Source organism: Plutella xylostella, chromosome 20 (genome assembly GCF_932276165.1).
Source record: "Plutella xylostella chromosome 20, ilPluXylo3.1, whole genome shotgun sequence".
Classification (NCBI taxonomy): Eukaryota; Metazoa; Arthropoda; class Insecta; order Lepidoptera; family Plutellidae; genus Plutella; species Plutella xylostella.
This window is the reverse complement of record NC_064000.1, coordinates 4,629,692-4,649,556: the sequence shown is the minus strand read 5'-3', so window position 1 is coordinate 4,649,556 and position 19,865 is coordinate 4,629,692. Positions and strand designations below refer to the sequence as shown.

General features: G+C 42.3%; 1 protein-coding gene across 8 annotated transcripts in view; it reads right to left on the bottom strand.

Moving 5' to 3' along the window:
* LOC105380983 overlaps positions 1 to 19,865 on the bottom strand; it is a 36,707-nt gene that overhangs the window by 2,281 nt on the left and 14,561 nt on the right. For 3 of the 8 annotated variants that reach the window (XM_048628382.1, XM_048628385.1, XM_048628390.1), the window contains 24 exons: positions 19,323 to 19,505; positions 18,912 to 19,064; positions 18,430 to 18,539; positions 17,011 to 17,129; positions 16,209 to 16,256; positions 15,431 to 15,543; positions 14,863 to 14,982; positions 13,813 to 13,919; positions 12,856 to 12,963; positions 10,053 to 10,198; positions 9,465 to 9,573; positions 8,953 to 9,115; positions 8,359 to 8,550; positions 7,729 to 7,878; positions 6,710 to 6,807; positions 6,190 to 6,269; positions 5,295 to 5,429; positions 4,780 to 4,942; positions 4,297 to 4,434; positions 4,004 to 4,077; positions 3,639 to 3,778; positions 2,943 to 3,128; positions 2,556 to 2,726; positions 260 to 365 (listed from right to left, as the gene is read on the bottom strand). In XM_048628382.1, coding sequence (XP_048484339.1) covers positions 260 to 365; positions 2,556 to 2,726; positions 2,943 to 3,128; positions 3,639 to 3,778; positions 4,004 to 4,077; positions 4,297 to 4,434; positions 4,780 to 4,942; positions 5,295 to 5,429; positions 6,190 to 6,269; positions 6,710 to 6,807; positions 7,729 to 7,878; positions 8,359 to 8,550; positions 8,953 to 9,115; positions 9,465 to 9,573; positions 10,053 to 10,198; positions 12,856 to 12,963; positions 13,813 to 13,919; positions 14,863 to 14,982; positions 15,431 to 15,543; positions 16,209 to 16,256; positions 17,011 to 17,129; positions 18,430 to 18,539; positions 18,912 to 19,064; positions 19,323 to 19,505 — 3,112 coding nt within the window. The remainder of the gene's footprint in view (positions 1 to 259; positions 366 to 2,555; positions 2,727 to 2,942; positions 3,129 to 3,638; positions 3,779 to 4,003; positions 4,078 to 4,296; positions 4,435 to 4,779; positions 4,943 to 5,294; positions 5,430 to 6,189; positions 6,270 to 6,709; positions 6,808 to 7,728; positions 7,879 to 8,358; positions 8,551 to 8,952; positions 9,116 to 9,464; positions 9,574 to 10,052; positions 10,199 to 12,855; positions 12,964 to 13,812; positions 13,920 to 14,862; positions 14,983 to 15,430; positions 15,544 to 16,208; positions 16,257 to 17,010; positions 17,130 to 18,429; positions 18,540 to 18,911; positions 19,065 to 19,322; positions 19,506 to 19,865) is intronic. The other 5 variants (XM_048628384.1, XM_048628383.1, XM_048628387.1 and 2 more) reach the window with 5 other exon arrangements.

Genomic DNA, 19,865 nt, shown 5'->3' with positions numbered 1-19,865 from the left:
TGTTGTACCAGACTTAAATAGGTATAAACCGCAGGCAACATGGCCAGCTAGCGAACATCATTAATTTCAAGTTACCGTTAGTCCATCATCATCAGCCATCAATTTTTCAGCGGCATTTCACAAAAACTTATATAAAAAACCGAACCGCACTGCACCCTAGCAATGGGGCATAGCCCGCTTCGCTTCGCTAGCTAGCGGTGTGGCCTGCGCTTTATACAGTATAAAAAGTATCGTATCTGAAGCACATAACATTACTTACATTTGTAAAAAGAAAATCTATCTCGACCTTTTCCCACCATGAAATCGAGACCATCAATTCGGAATAGTGGCTCCGATACCAGAGCCTTTGTCACCTTATCCAGATGCTGTGAAAAAATAAATCCATGAAGAGATATAGCACCCAATACTTACAGTGAAAAAAAGCTCTTAAAACAATGTTAGCACTGCTGCTCTGACTAACCGATAAATAGGGAATAAAGAATCTTGTTATTTAGTCTATTATTATTATTTACATACGTTAGACGGTAAATTGATACAAACAATGAAAATACGTAAAACTACAAGATATAGGTTCCCAAATCGATATATTACGAGTGTGTTCCGTCTTTCATAAGGGCATGCACGCTGCGTCGGAAATTGTCTGGCTGATTGCCTATCCGCTGGGAAATTGACTGTTTGATTCTTTCATGAAGGCATTATTTCTGCCGTTTTCATTACCAAATGCCATGTTTGCCGTCATAACCTGACCTTGGATGCCAGAAATGCATTTGGATTTATAGAAACGTAGCTTAGGTTGGTAGGTTGTGTAGAAAAGGCAATTTGAAGCATATAGTCATTATTCATGCCAATCATAGTTCCTATCAAGGATACAGATTAGTTGATGTAGGCATTTATCTATACTGCCTTGATCGTAATAACTAAGCAATAGGCTATTTGACTCTTTTTTAAAGTGCCTCTCTAAATAAATAAATATGATTAATAATTGCTCTATTAGACCAAAAAAAATTAAATTAAAAGTTCTACTTTTCATAAACAGGCAAAAACGGTGTTCACCATATTTGTTTAAAAATTATGATTTCTGTGACGTCACACGGGTAGAAAACAATTCAATTGACATTTAACTAATGACAACAAAGCTACGTGAATAGATAAAATATGTCAGAGTGACATTAGTTATTTACAACCTTTCTGATATCACATCCTGTCATTTCGTGAACAAAGAGCAAGTAACACTACGGACCAGATAAATAGTCGTTGCTTAGCTCTTGCTCAAACTAATGCTTAGCCAAGTACGACTTCACCTGAACTAAGTCCAGTTGCAATGAGTCTCTAAAATATACACTACTTAGCGTTTGCTCGGCTAAGTCACTGGCTTAGAACCTGTTATGTCAAATCTGCGTCAAATATATATTTATTTATCTGTGGTCATGGTTTCATTCCATAGTTTTTTAGCAAATTTGGTATAAATGTGGTCTGTGGATAGCCTGAGAGCTTAGAATAATAATTCCTTTCAACAGCGTGCTAAGCAAGGGCCAAGTCTTGACAAATGTGAACTCGAACTCGGCTAGTCAGAGTGCGAACATAGTGGCATAGTCTGTGCTCAAGTAGTGTCTATGATAGTGAATTCGTGTTCTTAGCATGTGCTTAAGCTAAGACTCCGTCTTAGTTTCGTCTATATATCTTGGCCTACGTTTTATCATGACCGGATAGTGTTTTCAGCATTCATTTTTGATTATGTATTTTTTTGGTTTTGTAATTCAATTTATGCAACCATCTTAGACATTTATTTCGTGAAATCGATATATTTCGTTTTTGTAAGGTAAATACTACAGCAAATACTCATTTATGGCGCCAAATTCGATATAAGTCAAGTAGCCTATTGAATGAGGGATACGCGCAATTTACACATAAGATACATGTAAAAAATATTCGTATGGCGCGAATTTCAGGTGACCAGAAGTTACAAATATGACGCTTTTGACAGCGGAGGGCTTAATAAGTATGATAAATTTTACAAAATATCCAATCACTTCCAAAACACTTTACAAAACACAACCCCCCCCCCCCTCACCTCTGCCGGAAGCTTTGGGTCCAGCACTCGGACCAAACACCCGGCGACCGGCGCCAGCGCCACGTAGTAGTGCACGCGGTCCGTGTCCGGGAGTCCCCGGGCCACCAGCCGAGCGAACCCTCACCCGGGATATGACGGCCATCAGGATCTAAAGAGGGACGGTGGAAGAAGATCTGCTGGATGTAGGCCTATACCGACGCAAGCCACTGGTTGTGATCTATAGTTTTCCGCATCCAATCGTTACCAGCCACCACACCAGCCACCTTTCGCAATTCGTCACCCCATATATCCGGAGGGCGTCGTACACTACGTTTACCTAGTCGCGATCTCCACTCCAGAACACGTTCACCCCTCACCTCTGCCTCCAGCTTCGGGTCGAACACCCGGATAAGACGGCATCGGAGGGCTTGATAACTGCTGATCAACTCTACAAAAGTACTTCCTTAACTTTAACTTTAACTCCCTCTTCCAAAACCCTCCTCACCTCTGCCGGCAGCTTAGGGTCCAGCACCCGGACCAGACACCCGGCGACGGGCGCCAGCGCCACGTAGTAGTGCACGCGGTCCGTGTCCGGCAGCCCCCGGGCCACCAGCCGGGCGAAGGCCGAGCCGCCGCCGCCGCGCACACACACCCGGGAGATTACTGCCATCAGGATCTGAGGATGAACGGTGGAAGAACATGGGGAAACTTTCTGCAAGCAGAGATGATAATGATAAACCTTCAAAAGGCAAGGTGGTAAAATTTGGATCTAGAAAGCTTATTACCGGAGCTCTATATAAGACCAAGTAAAGACTGATGGTGCTGGGGTGCTGGGGATGGAAACTCGATACATTTTATACCTTTCAACATTACACTAATAGGCACCATTTACCTGACAAGTCCTGCCCAGCAGCAGCTCGTTCTGTTTATCGCTAGCCTCAGGCTTGGTGAGCAGACTCGGCGCCAGGCACAGCGTCATCTCCAGGGCCCGCGCCAGCCCGTGGTACAGGTCGAAGCAGGTGGCGCACAGCTTGATCTGACGGGACTCCAGCTGCGCGTCCACTGCTACGCGATCCATCTGATGAGGACATGATTCATGATTCTCGTAATCATCACCATCAGCCAATAATCATCCACTGCTGGACATAGGGCTCTCCCAAGGAGCGCTACAACACTCGTTCTTCTAATTCAATCCAATTCATGATTATCCATGCCGAGTTATAACGTGTTTACCTTAGACTGTGATGTGTTTGATGATGGAAAATGGAGTGCGATGTTTATATCGTAAGCAACCTTATAATTTATGCATACATTGAAACTATATGAACTAGTTAAGTATGAAGTACCATGAAGATGAGAATATACGGTCGCTGCGCTGTAGGATTTTCATTTCACTTAGGGCAGGTTGAGATGTCAAACCTTTGGTTGACCATCATAAACATCATCATTGTCATGATCAGCCTATAGTAGTCCACTACTGGACTATATAATAGACAAGATAGCATGCCACTGGATGTAATCTATAGCTTCCCGTCGCTTGACCATCGCTTTAATAAATTTTCTTCTACAAAAAAACCTGGGCACTTACCTCTTGCATCATGGTAATGAATTCGGAGAAGGCCCAGTTGAGCTGGCTGAGGAGAGAGTTGAGGAATGCGGCCGCCTCCTTGGGGTGCGCCGAGAGGTACTCACGGAACCTGCCTTGGATCACTTCCGAAGGGCACGGACCTGAGGAATGGCATCACCATGAACATAATTTAATTTAAAAAAGTCATAAAGTATTAGCGGAGCTAGGTAATTGTTAAGACAATAACAATTAGGCCTAGGGTAGAGGTTCTCTGTGAGTATTGTAAACAGCGCCATCCAATGAACGCGCTAGTGATTCAACCAAAAAAGAGATTCAACCAGATGCCTGCAACAGATATACTAAGAAGCAGAAGAAAATCTATTTACCGAAACATTGACTCATAAGACCAGCGTCGACTTTGGCGCCCAAGTTGTTCACCGTGGGTTCTCTATCGCCATACCTGAAGGAATAAAGTGAAAAATGTAATTGACCTAAAACATAAAATGCCATAACATGAAAATAGTAAGCTACAACTTATACATGACTTAGCACGACGGTTAGGGCGTTAGGGTCACTGCTTAACTATGAAGTATAAGTACGACTTCGTGCGTCGTGAATTTTTCTCTTGAACGGTATAACTGAAGAAGATATAACTCAAGAAACAAAGGTCGATGCTTACTTGGCGGCGAGATGCGGCCACTGCCTATGCCGGAAGCCGAAGCCGGAGCCGTGCCAGAAGCGCACCAGCACCCAGTTGGACTGTGCCCACGCGCGCGCCTGGTACGGACGCACCAGCTCGCGCACCATCGACATCTGTCTGCAAGGATATGGAGCTGATGATGGGTTGAATGGGAGGTTTTATGACAGTGCCTTCATACAACGATAGAATGAAGTGGTCATTTAGTGGTCAGTTACTAGCACCATGAAAGATTTAGTTTTTTAATGAGCTATCGGGAAACCTCTCCTTGGGATGAATATACTTTTAAAACAAGGTGGACTGCTTGAAAATGCTCAGTATATCTAGGTAGATGCTTCAAAGTCCTTCATTCAACTATTTTATTTAGCCGAAAGCCTCTGAGACATAGGTCCATCAGGACTAAGTGATCCAGGATAACATAAAAGCCCTTATAAAATACATTATTCAATAAACAAGATATCATACTGTTTAACAGGCACGCGTTCAATCGCCCTCATGGTGGCCGGCTGCGTGGCGAAGGAGGCCAGTGTCTGCACCAGCGACTCCCGCGTGCTGGCCAGCACGATGCGAGGGTCCGCGAACTCGGCGCAGAGGAACGCTGCACAGGACACTACTAGGTCCTCCCATTCTGGTGGGGAGAGAAAGGGTATACAGATTATACAGAGCCACCAGCTCCTCCCATTCTGGGAGGAAGAGAAAGTAACTATATACAGGTTTTAAGGGAGCCGGTTGATTAATACGGGTTTTTCAATTAAGGAAAACGAAAAAAGGTAAGGTATTCTTCTGTCACCTGCATACAGTTTCATGATACATAGTGTCCGCTACACGCGCCAGTTCGAACTGCTAGCGCTGGCGCTCTGTTTGACGGTATTTCAACTATTTTACCATAATAGTACAACACATTTTAGCGTCAAATTAGCGCTCTGACGCGCGCTAGTAACGCGTGCTGTTTGACAAAGCCTTCATTTCCTTATTATCACCTGGCAGCTGGTGCAGCGGCACGGTGGGGTGCAGGTACAGCCGCAGCGTGTTGCCCAGCTCCAGCGCGGCGTCCACGTGGTACTCCGGCACGAACGCGAACAGACACTCCGAGAACTCCTGCGCGCCTGGTACCCCTGTACGTGATGGTGACATAGTTTCCCTCTAGCCTAATGCAGGGTCGGTTACAACCGGATCAGCATGGCCGCAGTAAGATTGAAGATTGAAGTCCCTAAACCTGAGGAAAGTCGATAATACAAAGCTTCTTCGGGGGGCCTGTGTTTAGTTACAGGGCTCTCGCAATCATAAGTTTGCACCGCCCTCTCCTCGGCCTTTAAACACTATCTATTTAAAGGCTTAGTCAAACAACACGCGTTACTAGCGCACGTCAGGGCGCTAACTTGACGCCGCGCTATGACGCTAAGATGCGTTGCGTTGCATACGTAGCGTTGACCAAGCGTCTTCCATGCTACATTAGACAGTTCATTTCCTCATTATCACCTGGCAGCTGGTGCAGCGGCACGGTGGGATGTAGGTACAGCCGCAGCGTGTTGCCCAGCTCCAGCGCGGCGTCCACGTGGTACTCCGGCACGAACGCGAACAGACACTCCGAGAACTCCTGCGCACCTGGTACCCCTGCATGTGGAAGCATATAATAAACAACCAGATTTTCACTTGTGCTTAAAGGTTTTCCCGTGGGAAACCCGGGATAAAAATGTCTACCTACATATGTGTAAAATTTGTGGCAACTATTACAATCTACATTTTATTTAAAAAAAACACTTAGAACTTATTGTATTTTGCATGTTCATCGCTTTTCGGAAAGTACGTCTGGGACAAAAAACCTGTGAGGTCGCGATTCTTTGCCCTGATATACGTATTTCACATTGTACTCACTGGGGGATGGTGTTGCCGGGTCCACAGCCTCGGACTCGGCATGAGGCGTCGACGAGTGACTCGTACTGTTGACATTCACTCTGTTTGAATAATGAAATAACATCCATTTGAATATGAACAAAAAAAAAAGATGAATAAACAGAACTACAATATAATAAATGATCAATTTCGAGTAAGATGAAAAAAATATTCTGGAAGAGTTCGCCTTTTGCGCCCTATTAAATTGTAATCTATAAATCTTATTATATTTTTTTGGTGTACAAACAAAGAGTGTTGTATCTAAGTACATAATATATCTAACGTAAAGCAGTCGGTCCTGCGCCTAGCTCTCTCCAGTCGTGTCGGTCAATCCGTCCCATTGGGCTATGAGAGTGATGGAACAGAGAGTGCTCCTGTGTACTGCGCACACACTTGGGCACTATAATCTACTCCTGCGTAGATGGCTGATCTCAATTGAGATTGGCCGCCGTAGTCGAAATTCGGCTAGGAGGACATTATTATTATTAAATCTAACGTTTACCTTTGATTGGAGTCCGAGGAATACTTAAGATTTAAGGAATCGTAGCTGCCATCTTTGATCAAGGAACTTTTTCCTGGAAGAATTTCCTTACTGGCTACCTGAAATCATCGAAAATAACCCACCTAATGTAAAATTGTACATTGCCAAGCTTTATTTCAACAGCATTATCATAAGTGGTGGGTGCATGACAGGAGCCTCCTCGAGTGACGTATCAACTGTACAGTACCCGTATCATGAAAATTCGAACTAACGAATAGAATCGAATGCGAGTGCGACTATTGTCAACTTGACAGCACTTTCGAACACTTTTTACCTTTCGAATGAGTTTCGAAAAGAATGACCACAGAGTACATGATATTATTCTGACAATGACCTATGGAATGATAGCTGTCAAACTTTCGCAAATCTGTACACCGCAATACACCGCCATTTTGTTGTTGACAGGTTGACAGCACTTTCGAATAGACTATCGAATAGAATATGCTGCGGTTTTTCATGATACGGGTACTGTGCAACAAACTTATCTGTTCCGGTAAGAGCGAACTAAATTGATCCATATCTCATTATTTACTAATGAGTTATATATATTGATATAGATTAGATTTATTAAAACCACAAGAGCAAATTACCACTACTGGCAAACTTAAAATCATATAGAATGAAGAAATATTACACATTTACGTGAGCTGTCACCGGAACAGATAAATTTGTGGCACTGTACATAGGGCGCAAGACGTGCACGTCCAGACAAAAGTTTTCCGTCGCGAACGATCTCGAAATCTCGAGGCTATTCTGCGATCGAAACTTGAAATGAAATGAAATAGTTTATTTTTTCGACGTAGAATATTAGAATTACTTGTCAAAAGTCATAATCTACCACCATTTCACAAAGGCCCGTCATTAAGGAGGAAAGAATGGCGAAACTTTTTCTCACGTCTTGACGCGCACGTCTTGCGCCTCGGTATACTGCTGCAATATTCATCAAACATCAAGAAGACCTACCAGTTAGTGAAGGTTACCTGATGATGCGCCACATAGTCGCTGTCAGACGCGAGCCGTAGCGAGTGCAGCGCCCCGGCGAAGTGCGTCGCCAGCTCCGCCTGTCTCCGCCCCGTCCACACCGCGCCGATCACCCACGACATCTGCAGGGCTGAGGCGTCTAGCTTCTCCTGTGGGATTACCACCTCCAAACATTAGAAAATAACAAATCCATAAGCAGGGTAGCAAATGTCAAACATCTGTCAGATCCATACAAGTCACGTTAGATTTGACTAGCGAGCAACGCTGCTTTTGTTAATTTCTAATGTGTCGGTGGTGGTAATGTAGCAAGAATAAATATACTCCGTCTTCAACATACGGAGCTAGTAACTATGTGGAATGAATTTTAAATGGACAGTTTGCCAGGCAGGTGTAAAGGTAAAGCTAGTAGTCTAGACTACCTAATCTTATTTTTGTGATCAGGATTAGACCGCTATCTTCCGTGCCTATTATCTACTGCGCTACGTCTATTACATTGGTTGGTGGTGCTATCAGCTTCATGGAAGTAAGGTAGGTATCCTTATGAATTTTGTACCTGCATCCAAATGATTATGATAGCGCACGGTCTACACAATAACTATTACCACAACTGCAAAAACTTAAAACCTTACTTCATAAACGCTCCGAGACATCTCCAGCTCAGCCAGCATCCTCTCCATCAGCAGTTTCTTGCTCTGGTCCTGTTGCGACAACTCCTGGTCTTTCCCCAGGGTGCTCAGGTCGTGGCTGACGGCGAGGATCCTGTTTTCGATGTCGTGCAGGCAGTCCGCCATGTCCAGCTGGTTGTCGCGCAGCTCGCACAGCTGGTGAGGGAGAGAGAGAGAGGAAGCGTAAGGGCCTTTCATGCGTTTAGAGGATATATGCGGAGTGGATGTCAAGAACAAACGCATCCGAGGTAGTTTAGATATATAATTATTACAAAAAAAAACGGGTTGGTATCCGCTATGAAAAAATATACTAAACAGTTGAAAAAGCTCTGGTTTTGAACAGTAAAACTGATTTGAAGCAATAGTTCCAAACATTTAAAAATATTATGGAAATATTTTTGGGTTGGGATTTAAAATAATGAAAAAGAAGAAAGTATTTATACAATATATTATGCAATGTACAATGCTAGGGATTCGAGAGCTACCACAATGTTTTTATGTTTATTGATAACAATGAACGCAAATCCAAATTCCCTCTCTACAATAAACCATCCTTACCTTTTCAGCATGTTTAACAGCCGTCCCATGATACAACGCCAGCAGTCCGTCCACCAATCGCAGGTGGGCGTGCCTGGCGTCCACGTTGCCGGCCCCGGGCATCACGGAGCGGGTGCCCTTCAGCGCCAGCGCCGTCTCGCCCGTCGGCCTGGTTAGGACGAAGCTGAATTTACGTTTTTAGAGTCTCTATACACGGCTGCAAAAAGCTTGTTTCGGCCTTTGTCTTGGTTAAATATGTCATAACATAGCTAACACATAAGCTTATTACCCTAGGCAGCCAGCTTTTGGTGACAATCCTATGTTATAAGTATTTATTTTGTTTGTCAACGACAGCATAAGAAAAATAAGATATATACAATAAAAAGTACATATAAAGCAAGCCATAAAATTAAGCTCTTAGAGTCCAGCAGTAAACAATTACTGGCTGAAGATGATGATGAAGAAACCAGAAATAACAAGAAAAAAAATAAAAAATATTATAACACTAATGACAGACACATATTATTTCGTACCTATTTTGCATAGGCAGAGTCTGCGGATGCATGAACCGGGCCATGGAGGATATGACTTGAGGCAGCGTCGCCAGCCCCGGGGAGCCGGCTGACGGCATGTCGCTCACACCTGGGAAGAACAGAGAAATCGATCAAATAATGACAATTGAAATTATCATAACTATGCTTTTAAAACTGGTTTAGGTTAGGAAGAATTGGGTCAGTAAACTATGAAATGCTACTTAGACCATAATATCTAAGCTAAAAGAAAACTTTGCATCGATACACACAAAATCCATGTTATCTGGTGACCTCTGGTCCAAAAAGATATGCATACAAAATGCCATTGTGTTTTTTCCAATAGGCCTTCTACGAACAGCCTGTCAAATCGTCTACTAGATACAGCTACCGTACCATCACCGACACATTGGCAATAAACAATCCTTAAGTACCTACTCGCTTGTCGAATCTGATGTAACTTGATGTGACAGATGTTTGATAGGCGAGCGACGTTGCTTATGGTTTGTTAATTGCCAAGTTTGGTGATGGTAACCCTAAAGTTCTTGCGTGTACCGCTGCAAAAGCCGGTGCAAGTGGGTAGGACCACACCTAGGAGGTCATGGATCTGGGCAGTGATGGACGTGAGGGTTCTAAGGGAGCTGATACCCGCGTCGACGCCGCCCGCGCGGTTGTAGCTCGGCTCGAAGCTCTGGATGAACGGGTTGTCTTCGCCGAGGACTTCTATCAGCTCTTTCCTGAGGATTTATGGGGAAGGTGAGGATTTAAGGCCAAAAGAGAATAGGGTTAACGCCACTAGGAGCTTCGGATACTATTGACCGCCACATCTTACGTGAAACATAATAAGGGGGAAGGAGGAGGGTTGGTGAACCGCGACATTGAGTGTCAGGAGGGTTAAACAATTAGGGAACAATTTAAATCATCACCAAAAAAAATATTTGTACGCTAATACATTGCACCAAAAAAAATAATAAAAACCAAATTAATTAAACCAACTCCAAAGTCGAAATCCCAAAAAAAAACATTTAAGTTCCAAAATAAATGAAGACGCCTCCAAATAATTGCAAGTTTACAATAATATTAAAATTTTTACGATAAATATTTAATATTTACGATAATCTTTTTAGTCACCAAAACGGATAAATCATCACCAAATCATGTTTCCTATAATATTGTAGAAATGTTGGCACTATTTACATACCATAAAAATTATATATGAACATCATTAAAATTTATTTCAGACCAAATAAGGTATGTTGCCGTCCTCGTCCCGTCCCCAAGGTGTCCAAGGTGCCCAAATTCCCCTAGGTGCCCAAGGTGCCCGAAATGCCCAAGGTGCCCAAGGTGCCCAAGGTGCCCCAGGTGTCCAAAGTGCCCAAGGTGCTCTAGGTGCCCAAGGTTCCCTAGGTGCCCTAGGTGCCCAATTTTCCCTAGGTGCCAGAGGTGCCCCAGGGTGCCCAAGGTGCCCGAGCCGATCCCTATCCCCACTATAATATATACTACCTACTATAATATATCGTTATTTATATTTAATTCTAAAAGTATTTTAACAAGTAACTTTGGTTTAGGGTACAATAAATTTTTTTTGGCTTCGCAGGGTTAATACAATGATACTCATAAAATAAAATATTGGTTACATTTACTTAGCGACAATATAACTTATCTGGTTTAAAATAAATTTAAATGGTGTTGATATAGTTTTATGGTATACAGTAAAAAAATAATTGCTTCATTTCTGAAATATTATAGCACACATGATTTGGAGACGATTTATCCGTTTTGGCGGAGATTTCGAATTTATTGGAGGCAGAATTGAATATTAGGTCCTTACATATGAAATTGGCGTTTTCTATAGGAGGAACATAAAATCGTTTTTTTTTTAATGAAATATATTAAATTAATCAAAGTATGTACCATTGCTATGTATGCACTTTTGCCATCTCATAGGTAGTTCATTGATCCCCTTACTAAAAAAACCATTCGGGCGGGAATCAATAAAATCTTTGAAGGCGGTTTGGACTGCCCCATCGGAGTTGAATTTTTTTCCTTGCAAGTAGTTATCCAAATTGCGAAAAAAATGGTAATCTATTGGAGCAAGGTCCGGAGAGTACGGTGGATGTCTGGTAGCCGTCTGTTGTGCAGTGTGTGGTCTAGCGTTGTCCTGAAGCAGCAGTGGCCTAGAGCGATTGACCAGCCTCGGTTGTTTAGCAGCTAGCTTTTCCATCATGGTTTGCAGTTGCTGACAATAGATATCTGCCGTAATCGTCTGGCCAGATTTAAGAAAGCTGTAGTGAACGACACCGGCACTAGTCCACCAAACACTTACAAGCAACTTTTTTTTAGTCAATTTTCGCTTAGGGCAGGATTTGGCTGGTTCGCCAGGGTTCAGCCATTGCGATGAGCGCTTCCGATTATCGTAGAGGATCCACTTTTCATCACAGGTAATGATACGATTTAAAATTCCTTCATTATTGTGCCGGTTGAGTAACGTAACGCAGCAGTCGACGCGCGTTTGTCGGTTTGCTTCACTCAATTCATGAGGTACCCACCTTTCAAGCTTTTTCACCTTCCCAATTTGCTTCAAGTGGATTAGAATATTTATCATTAACACCGGAGCCTGCAGCTAACTCGGACTTGGTTTGCGATGGATCCGCTTCCACAACAGCCTTCAATTCTTCATTATCAACTTTGGTCTCCGGCCGTCCACGAGGCTTGTTCTGCAGGTCCAAATTTCCAGAACGAAAACGTTGGAACCAAAAACGCACTGTGTTTTCTTTTGCGACACCGTCACCATACACATCATTAATCCTTCGAGCCGTTTATGCAGCACTGGTGCCACGGTGGAACTCATACTCGTAAATAACGCGATATTTCAAGTTTTCCATTTTGTAAACAGAGTGACACAAAGAAAAAAACAAAAGAAGAAAAAACAAATGAATTAGGGGGTTTGAAACACAAATTCATGAGTAAATAGCTGTATGAATTTGAATTTGGAATTCCTAACCATAAAGGTAATATTTGAGATCAAAGTGGCCAGTACGACAAAACGCCAATTTCATATGTAAGGACCTAATATTATTTGGTGGAGGTTTAAATACAAGCCAAACAATTATACGATGTTGGGAAAAGATGTAAAATTATGTCTCTACTGTGAGGGCATCTCAAAAATAATGGATTTCTTATTTTGTTTCTAATACATAGGTAGGCTACAGAGACATTCAAACGCCTTTGTGAAATACAAAACAAACAATTTCATCCAGTACTTAGACAGTCTTTATAGCTGAAGCAGTCACAACTTTGCAAGTTACCAAGACTTGGAGACACCAAGTGTACTAGGTAACTAGATGAATGCTCAAAACTTGCGCAATAACAGTAACGACAACGATAACGTTACCGCAACGTCCTGACGAGGAACGGCAGGACGCCTCCGAGTCTGTCCACGTTGTAGAAGTCCAGTTCACCGTCGATAAACGTCCTTGTGGGTATATGAGGCGGGACGTTTCTGGAAATTGTTACAAATTGCCATAAAACTTGGGAATAAAACGTTCCGGTGGAAGGGACTACGTGGCACAATAATGATGGCTTTTTGGCCACAGAAACAGTAGAAAATCGTGTATGGCTCTCAGAATATTTGTAACTTCTATAAAGGTGTAGACGCAATAAGCTTTCTCGATTGACGTATACTGTGCCTTATACATATAATTCCGTCCGGGTAAAAGGTATAACACCCTGGGCAGGCAGCGACAGATAACCGACAAACTGGCTAACCCTAGTTAAACTCTTATGTTTATCAGTGGAATTCTTTTTAAATACGGAGGATGGTTAACCACAACGGATTGTTTCTATAAATACGACATTGTAAGATCACTTCTCGAGTCTTCAATGTTCTGAATAAAACTCCGCGCCAGCCGTCGCCATCAAAGTTTGCTCCGTTAGTTCCAGAATGTAAATACTAGGTATTGTAATGGCCTCGTTTTAGGTCTTATACCTATACAAATTAAGAGTAGGTACTTACTTATATCGATTCGCTTATTTGTCTGTAACTAAATGTCCCAAATATTGATGAGTTATGGTGATATTGACCGTTTGGATGTTTTATAGCAAGCGGTAATAATAAATTGTTTGGGAAAACATATAGACGCTCGAGTAAATAGGTCGGAGATTTTTTAAGATCATCATTTGAGACAGTAGTTGTCAGAAAAGTACTTAGGCATTATACATATATTTACTACATACAACCAGCATGTATCTCTAAGGATTCACACTCGCAAACTACATTACCAAAGTCCTAGTGTAAACAACTGAAGCGTAAATTCAAAATTGGAATCAACAAACATGGCGTCGCACTAACGGTTTTCCCAACGGGTTTTCCCGCTGCAATCTCAACACGGCGGAGAGCAGGCGCGCATGGCAACACCACGAGATCGCCGGGGAGTTGCGCGATATGTTGAACAACCTCTGGAATAAGCTGGTAACATTAGGATATTATTCTGATATTAAATTGATTTGAAATGAGTTTCAAAGCAGTTGTAGGTAATTTCTGGTTTATTTTGATTCGATTATCCTCCGGTAAAAAATATTTTCCATGAATCATTATTGTTATTGTAAAGTTTTTTGCTTCTATTTCACACTTTTAATCTCATATCTATCTAGGTCCCTAGATACACCGATGTTGTTGACTCGTGTTAGAAATCACGCTTTTGTTATAACCCCGCTATAATCTGACAAAACATACATTACCTTCATGTTATAAGTCTAGAAAATCTACTGAAACAGATTGAAGATGAATAAAAGCAACCTAGATGTAGTGTTTTGTTTTTACAACTGAAAATATGAGTTTTCACTAGAGGCCAGCAGCAGCAGTAGGGCGGTCCCATTTGTGAGGCACATTTATGTTTATTTGATAGGCAAGTAGGTATGTATAGCTACAGCGCGCTAGCAAACATTTGTGGATCTAAACTAATGGGCTTGTTTTCATATCGTCTGGAGCTGGTATCCAACTGTTGCTAACTATTTTAATCCCTCTGCGGAAACAATTAGAATATTTCGGTAGCTGAATAAGTACCTATATTAGTCAGGTTAGGTTCTAGGAATCACTGGGCCACTTTTTTGACCCGTAGTTAAATCTACCATTGGTGAAAAATGCAACTATTAGTAAAATAAATAACTAAATTCGTATGCAGCTGTCGTATGATGGTAAGCCTATATAAGAGAGTGTAGTGCGTTCTATAGGGACTAGGGAGAGGCCTATGATGTGAGTGGTGATACAGTCGATTGATGAAAACCTTGGAGAAGTACCTACTTGACGTGGTCACTACGCTACTTCAAGTAGGTACTTCTCCAAGGTTTTAGAGGAGTCCATTACTGCTGCAAGATAATGTTGACGATAATAATTACAAACCATATCAAGAATGCAATTGTCCATGATGTATCTCCGGAACTTCTCGAGGAATATCTTGCGTGTGGAGGGAACCATGTTGGTGCCGTCAGTGTTGTCTAGCAGCATCAGCAGGAACTGCAACTGTTCAGAGTAAGTATAAGTAAGTATACAGGGTGTTCCAAAAAGGGTATAATAAGCCGAAACCTACGTGTGCCCGGAAATGAAATCAGAATGTAATAATTCGATTTTTCTTATAATTTTCCCTTTTTACAACACCTGTATATTCCATGAGACATCATAACCCACATAAAGGAATGTCGCAGGACCGTGGATCTTGGCGTAACATGGAGAAGGCCTATAGCCTGCAGTGGGTTGTCATCGGCTAAAAATGAATGAAGGGAATGCCTAATAAGCCTCATAAGATGCTATTGCGCATGGTTTAATTTAACTGAAAATTTACTGTAAACACTCAAAATTTATAAAAATGCCGCATCTTATACTGGAAATTGAGATAAAATAGCTGCTTTGGACATAGTGAATCGATATTATGATGCTACAATATCTACCTATACCCAAAGTTTAAAGTTACCTGTATCTCCTCCAAAGGTTCTATAGCTTTAGTGATCTTAAAACAATCTTCTCTGTATTGTTTCTCAATGAGGGCGTCTTCTTGGAGCGATGGCTTTGATTTCAATACTTTTTCTGATAAAAATATTGTTTGATGATTAGAGAGGAGCGATTTCGCACACCTAATCAAGTTACCGGTACGGGTAGATACAGGGAACCCGATTCTTTATGTAAGCGCCCTAGTATTCCAATCATGTATTGTACACAATGTCTTACTGTGGATCATATTATTCACTATCTTGGTAAGAAGGATAAAACATGCTCACACACAAACACAACTACATAGTTATAACTGTCCATTAGCAATACTACAGAAAATCTCCAAGATTAGAGGAATTTGGGACCCAAGACAAATAATACATAAAATCTTTCAGATATTGAAAATTGGAAATAATATCGCTACGGCTGGCATGAGAACTAATGATATTGAACCAGTTATTTTTGAATCAAGCCCTACAGTCAGTGTTACCACGACGTGGACTAAGGCACGGTTTCTATAAAAGCGGAGAGGAGAGGAAATGTATTTTGATAACCAATCAGATTTCATTATTTCCGCATTTGAGAGAGGAGAAGTGGAAATAACACATCTGCTCTCCTCTCCGCTTTGGTGGAAACCGGGCCTAATCATGGTATTTTTACTCCAATTTAGGCAGCAAATAATTCACGCAGTTAATGCGATCTCCCCACATTGAAGTGTGAGTGAGTGACACTCAGTGACAGGAACACGCTTCCTCACTCACCTGGCGCCGGACATTTCGGTCGCTCTATGGTGCCCTTTTCAGCCATTTCTGAAAATATAAATGTATTTCGGACACGTATATTTCAGCTTTTATTTGAGAATGGAAAAATCTAATGATTCGCTGTACCTAGAATACACGTTGTCGCATAAAATAACTAATAAATGCCATGTCCTACCTGACACAGAAAGTATTTATTTATTCTTCGGGGTCTTCGAGTGACTGGGTAGTCAGAGTCAGACAAAATATCCTGTCACCACGGTTACAAACCCTAGTCCAGCCTTAGTGCTGGTGGCCGACACGCTATAATATTGAACAACTTAGGGCCAGTTTTTTGATCCCTAGTTAACTCAACCATTGGTCAAAAATGGCGACCATTAGTTAAAAACCACCCAAATTTGTATGCAGCTGTCATGCTTGACAAGTGACTTGACTAATGGTTAAAGTTGACCACGGATCAAAAAACTGGCCCTTAGGGTGGGTTGCACCATTTAACTTTAACAATTACAAACGTCAAATCCCTTGACGAGAGAGATCAATCTTCAAGGGATTTGACGTTTGTAATAGTTAAAGTTAAATGGTGCAACCCACCCTTAGTAGTATGTTATGCATAAAGTACCTAACTAAATTATACAGAAAGCGGTGTTATTGGCAATCGACAAATTATTTACCTGTCTAATCTGGCGACACTATAAAACGCGGACGGTTGTTCTATGGATCAGACTGATGTTTGAAAGACAAGTTATGATTGATAATGTGATGGCGGTGATACTGTAGCAGGTGGACTTAACACTAAAAGCAGTACCAGCGATCCTGGGGTCGGTCTCCCCTTGAACGGAGGTGGGCCGGCGCCACCACGGCCGCCGCACCAGCGCGCGCAGCACCGCCTCGTCCGGACACTTCACGTTCAGGAAGTTGTCGAACCTGGGACAGGGGATAATGATGTGAAAATTATAAAGTGAATTTCTGCACGAAAGGAGCCCTAATTCAACCTGCTTGAAGTCATAAATCTTCGAACCCAACTCCGATCGACATTCTAATTCAAAATAAGAGTCACTTTGAAAGTGAGCTGTTGTGTGTGTTTCTTTTTTCACCGACACTGCATCTAGTTCGTATTGCTTATCAAAGGATAAAAGTTAGATCAGTTGTCTGCATAATCGCAAATGAGGTATTTTGTAATCGTAATAAAAGTTTTATTTTTAAACGTTGATCAATTCGATCGCATAGGTAGGTGGTCTTCATTTACACGTGATCGAATCACTCTGTATATTTGCGTACAGATCTGCTTAGCGTACTCATTATTTATAAATTACGGTTCTTTCGTATAAACATCGTTTCCATACAAGTTGTTTATTTCGTCGGTTTCGGTCAAGGCCGAGCGCCGTATATGTTTACCTGAGCCAATTTAGTTTCTTGTTGTTCAGACATTCGGAAATTCAAACATTTCCTCTCAACAAATGCTTAAACTGTGATGTCATAGTGTAGGTATGTAGGTATGTATGTTTGCAGGATTTCAGGTAGGTAAGTTCTTCTGTTAGGTCTTGAAAAGTTACCTACATAGGAATAGACTGATAGAGATATTCTTTATGAGTACTTACGCACAAATAAAGAATATCTATCTGTTTATATTCCTACCTCAACATTACATATACACACCTCAATAAATGCTGTACATGTACTTATGTATAGTTCTAAATTTTCCTGAATTTTATTTTATTGAACTCTTTCACGGTATCCGCATTATTTCAAACTCTATAAAGAGACCGATCCAGCTGCCGACATCATAAATCAGATCTTATTCTCAGATAGGAAGTTTTGAGACCCCAGTGCGGGGTCGACGTTGGCACTTGTTCAACGTACCTCCAGAATAATGGCTTCGATACGTGATTCTTATTCAAACACTTTTGAGAATGCATTGAGCATTTCACCTTCATTTTACCCACCAATTCACACTGCAGCTTTCTGTGTCCGCTCTGATATAACATTTATTAGAACGATACACTTCAGATTTTAAAACCTATTGAACCACGATAATTGGGATCTTCAAATTCAGCCCTAAAAGTTTTTACTGTCTGGGGAGCTTGCAACAAGCAGCGTAGCGCGCTTATCAAACATCTGTCAGATCCGTACAAGTAACGTCAGATTTGACAGCGATGACGAGCGAGCGACGCTGCCTTAGGATTGTTAATTGCTAAAGTCCGGTCGTGGTACTGATGGTACTCACGTGATTTTGTTGAAGAAGACGTATTTGACGAGGTGGTGCCTGGTCTCCCGGTGCTGCATCAGCCCGCACAGAACGAACACGCCCTGCAGCTGCGCCGAGAACGACATGTCCTGCAACAGAGGTGGTCAACAACCGGTGGACCAAGCCAACAGACTCCAGAAAACAGGTATAACGATATGTCTTCTGAAGGATCACATCAGAAATGTTGTGATTTGTTAGAAAGTTAAGATTTGCTGACATGCTCTTTAAATCGGCTGTGGCTGTAGACCGTTCATAGAGACCGTGACAGTAGAAGTGTTCTCAAGTAGAGGCCACGGACAGGAGGCACGGAGGCCGCTGAACTAACCTTAGACAGGGATCCGGTAGATATTGGATGAGGAAGGCCGAAGCCAGATAGCCAGCAGTGGGCGATTACGGGCTGATGATCAACATATGGTCAGAGGATACCCTTTTGTTTAAGGGCTTTCATTTGAGTGTATCACCTGTGAGACCAGGTCGTAGAGCAGACACTCGCGTATGACGCAGTGCTCCAGCACGTCACAGAGAGCCGCCTCATCCAGGAAGGTCCAGAGCAGGTCCAGCAGCGAGCAGAGCCGCCGCTGAGGCTGGCTGAGGAACTTCGAGGACAGGTCCACCTGGGTGAGAGTGGAAAAATTGTTTGGGTGCTCACAGGTAAGTACAGGAACAGGGTGTTGGCAAAAGGACTCGTATTGATAGCCCAAAAGACGGTGGCTGATGGTCAATGGTCATTCTGAGCAACATTTGCTCTACATCTCTGCAAAGTCATTTATATCCGTTACCAATATCATTGTGCAATAGCAAAACACTTACCGTATAAAGAACAAAATAGAGATTTTTTTTTAATGAGACTGTTCACTAAACAACAAACTCACAAAGTTCGCGTCCTTTGCTTCATTATAAAACTGTCTGGCGACGTCATCAGTCTTCTTGCCGTTGGCCCGCAGCCCCAGGGCTCCCCGGAACCGCGGCAGCAGCTCGGCCACCACCACGTACGAGAGCCGCAGGGAGGCCCCCAGCTCCGTCACCAGGATACGAGCCAGGGAGACCAGGAACGCCTGGATAGGGATGGGATTGCCGTACAAAATAATGGAAAATGTTGCTGGGGATCACTTTTTATAATGAAACCGGAAAATTTCAGAAAGAAACTTTCGGAGCGCTACTCTAGTACGCGAGCCATGACTCTGATTACACAACATCTCCCGTTAGTTCGTGTTTCGTCAGTATAGAGTAATCCTCCTGGTAACATAAAAGATAAAGGTAAAGAAACATTGATTTGACACACTGACAACACACTGACTATATAAATACACGACAGTGTTACAAGAAACAAAACAGTACAGAATTACATAAAAGGTTGCTGTCCAGCAGAGCGTCAAAAAGGCACCAGCTCATCAGCTTGTTCCATTTAAAAGTAG